The following is a 3,497-nucleotide window of genomic DNA, read 5'->3' as shown; positions in this document are numbered from 1 at the left end:
ATTAATGGCACCTGTTTGAACTCGTTATCAGTATAAAAGACACCTGTCCACAACCTCAAACAGTCACACTCCAAACTCCACTATGGCCAAGACCAAAGAGCTGTCAAAGGACACCAGAAACAAAATTGTAGACCTGCACCAGGCTGGGAAGACTGAATCTGCAATAGGTAAGCAGCTTGGTGTGAAGAAATCAACTGTGGGAGCAATTATTAGAAAATGGAAGACATACAAGACCACTGATAATCTCCCTCGATCTGGGGCTCCACGCAAGATCTCACCCCGTGGGGTCAAAATGATCACAAGAACGGTGAGCAAAAATCCCAGAACCACACGGGGGGACCTAGTCAATGACCTGCAGAGAGCTGGGACCAAAGTAACAAAGGCTACCATCAGTAACACACTACGCCGCCAGGGACTCAAATCCTGCAGTGCCAGACGTGTCCCCCTGCTTAAGCCAGTACATGTCCAGGCCCGTCTGAAGTTTGCTAGAGAGCATTTAGATGATCCAGAAGAGGATTGGAAGAATGTCATATGGTCAGATGAAACCAAAATAGAACTTTTTGGTAAAAACTCAACTTGACGTGTTTGGAGGAGAAAGAATCCAGTCTCTGATTGTGTTACGTTATTATGAGAGTGCTCTCATACTTGTTTGATTCTGAAATTGTATATATTTATATACATATATGTGTGTGTGTATATGTCCGCATCTGTAGCCTGTTATTGTATCATTATACCGCACTGTCAATGAATTAAAAGTAAATATATATATAAGTCGTCATGAACACATCTGTCCATCAGAGTGCTGCTGTGCCTCCTGTCATCATTAATGGACGTCTCTTTAAAATGACCGCTCAGATGAGAGGAGTTCTCATTTCTCTAACCGCCTGCTGCTTCCACTCCTCTCTCCTCGGTTCCCCTCCTCAGTCCTCCGCTCGCATCTCCTGTGGGCGGCACCAAGTCTCGAGGAGAGGAGTCGAGGATAGGAGTCGAGGAGGGGAAATTTGAGTATTGAGAAACCTCTCTTGAATATCATGAGGGGCGCGGGGCTCCGTTGGCGGGGCGCAGCGTCCCTCTAAGACAATAGTAGGGGAAACACTGTAGACACATGAAGAACACGTATAACTCTGTGAGATTTATTGACATGTAAACATGGTTATTCTGTGTTTCCTCTGTAGCCAGGATGTTCCGTCGTGTTCTGACCATCGTCCAGGCACATTGCAAAATGGGGCTCACTGCCACACTGGTCAGGGAAGACGACAAGATTGTGGATCTGAACTTCCTTATTGGGCCTAAACTGTTTGAGGCCAACTGGATGGAGTTACAGAACAATGGCTACATTGCCAAAGTCCAGTGTGCAGAAGTGAGTCTTGCATTCTTTTGACAAGGTTTTATACCATGACAAGAAATTAAGAATATGTCGTTCACTAAAAACTGGATAAAATATGGAACATCTGTTTCTGGTTTGTTTTGATAATGTGAATCCTAAACCTAGTGGTCAAGGGCTGTTGATTGGAAAACATATATGTAACAAGATCATTAAATATAACTCAATTGATGTGGTGTGTTGTAATGACTAGCTTGTCCAGGATAAGACCAAGTGACAGCCGTTTACCTATGTCCAGTTTTAAACTTGCTGTATTTTGAAGTTAGGGTAAAGCTGCTTTTGTGTTTTTCTACCAACACACCATTACTATTGTGTTTTTTTTTGTTTTTATCCTAAGATAACTGTCTGCCTCGAGTAAAGTTATAGACATTTTCTTGTAGAATTCAGAATATTAAGCTCAAAGATGTAGCTTTAATGTAACAAATACAAAGAGCATGTTCCACATTAGTGACACTATCTGAACAATGTACCCATGGTTGTGCTTTAGGTGTGGTGCCCAATGTCTCCAGAGTTCTACAGAGAGTATGTGGCCATCAAGACAAAAAAGCGCATCCTGTTTTATACGATGAACCCCAATAAGTTCCGCGCTTGCCAGTTTCTCATTCAATTCCATGAGCGGCGAAACGATAAGATCATGGTCTTTGCTGACAACGTGTTTGCCTTGAAGGAGTACGCTATCCGCCTCAACAAGTAGGTTATTCACAAACTGAGAAGCATTTTGAGAAAATAGCCTGTTTGGGTAACCTTTCTTCATGTTTGAACTCCACTTTCTCATTTTCTCTCAAGGCCCTACATCTACGGTCCAACCTCTCAGGGGGAACGAATGCAGATTTTACAGAACTTCAAACACAACCCCAAGATAAACACCATATTCATCTCGAAGGTACCAATCCATGTGCACCCTTGTAACCAGCAGGGGGCAGACTAGCACTTCTAGAGAATGTACAGTACTACTGCTGCACTGTTTTAATTAACCCAAAAAATGTAATCAGATAAAAACATTACTCCAGTAATGACACCTCACACCTTTTTTAATCCTGCCGATATCACACATTATTCTTAAGAAATTCCCTCTTTTGAAAACCAATGATATAAAATCAGAAACATGTTTACCTTTTTAAAAGAACCACAGTTGCATGTTTGCATATTGATCAGAGATGGCAAAAGTAAACACACCCTTTACTCAAGTAGAAGTACAGATACTCATGTTTAAAAATACTCTGGTAAAAGTAGAAGTACTGACTAAACTTCTTTACTCAAGTAAAAGTAAAGAAGTATGGGCTTCGAAATGTACTTAAGTAAAAAGTACCCATAATTACCAGCTGTTTTAAAGAGTAACTGATCTCCCTTTATATTAATAGAATAATAATGTCATTGTTAGCTAATGAATGTTTCGATGCTGAACAACAGCAAAATGACACATTTTCCATTGGTCCCTCTTGTTTAAAGAAGACCAGGGGCCTCATGTATAACGCCGTGCGTAGGATTCACGTGGGAAGGTTGCTTACGTAGTAGAAATCCGTCACTCAGTTTAGACGTAATTCTGTCCTTCTGCTTACCGCATCATTTATGAGACAACATTTCATAACATTAACACAACATATGTTTGTATCTATTATTTTAAATGTATTTATTTTATGTTGTGTGAGCTTATCTCTCTGTAAAGCACTTTGGTCTGAAGTGCTATATAAATAAAGTTGGATTGGATTGGATATTCGAGGTGGTTTTATATGACATATCCGTATTTATTTATTTCTCCAAGTTACGTTTTTGTGTGCACTGAGGAGTCTCAAACAGGCGTTTGTTTAATCATTTTATGATTGGCTTTAATGTTTGAAAATGAATTCTTCATATATGATAAATGAGAGGTAACATTTTATTTATGGTGTTATTTCCACATATTTCTCTCCATTCTTCTTTCTGCCGGTGTCGCAGTTTCTCTTCCCTCTCCGTGTTTGTGCTTATTGCGTACGCATGGTTTAGAGTTTGCGTGGAGGACCGCACATTTTCCCGTCAAGTTAGTATTTTATAAATCGCAAACATTGCGTAGAAATGGCGTACGCCACTTTTTGAGCGTATATCCCTTTATAAATGAGGCCCCTGATCAGAGTTA

At 40.3% G+C, this 3,497-nt stretch overlaps 1 protein-coding gene across 1 annotated transcript; it reads left to right on the top strand.

Moving 5' to 3' along the window:
- Positions 1-1,142: 1,142 nt before the first annotated feature.
- On the top strand, positions 1,143-2,267 carry LOC104958292 (TFIIH basal transcription factor complex helicase XPB subunit-like; the record flags this gene model as incomplete). The annotated part of the gene is made up of 3 exons (XM_010786010.1): positions 1,143-1,360; positions 1,872-2,074; positions 2,171-2,267. Coding segments are annotated over exons 1-3 (480 nt in total), but the record flags the coding sequence as incomplete, so codon positions are not given.
- Positions 2,268-3,497: the final 1,230 nt, after the last annotated feature.

Source organism: Notothenia coriiceps, unplaced genomic scaffold (assembly GCF_000735185.1).
Source record: "Notothenia coriiceps isolate Sejong01 unplaced genomic scaffold, NC01 NC01_scaffold00028613, whole genome shotgun sequence".
In the NCBI taxonomy this organism is placed as follows: Eukaryota; Metazoa; Chordata; class Actinopteri; order Perciformes; family Nototheniidae; genus Notothenia; species Notothenia coriiceps.
Note: the sequence above shows the minus strand (reverse complement) of the source record. Positions and strands in the feature narration are given on the sequence as shown.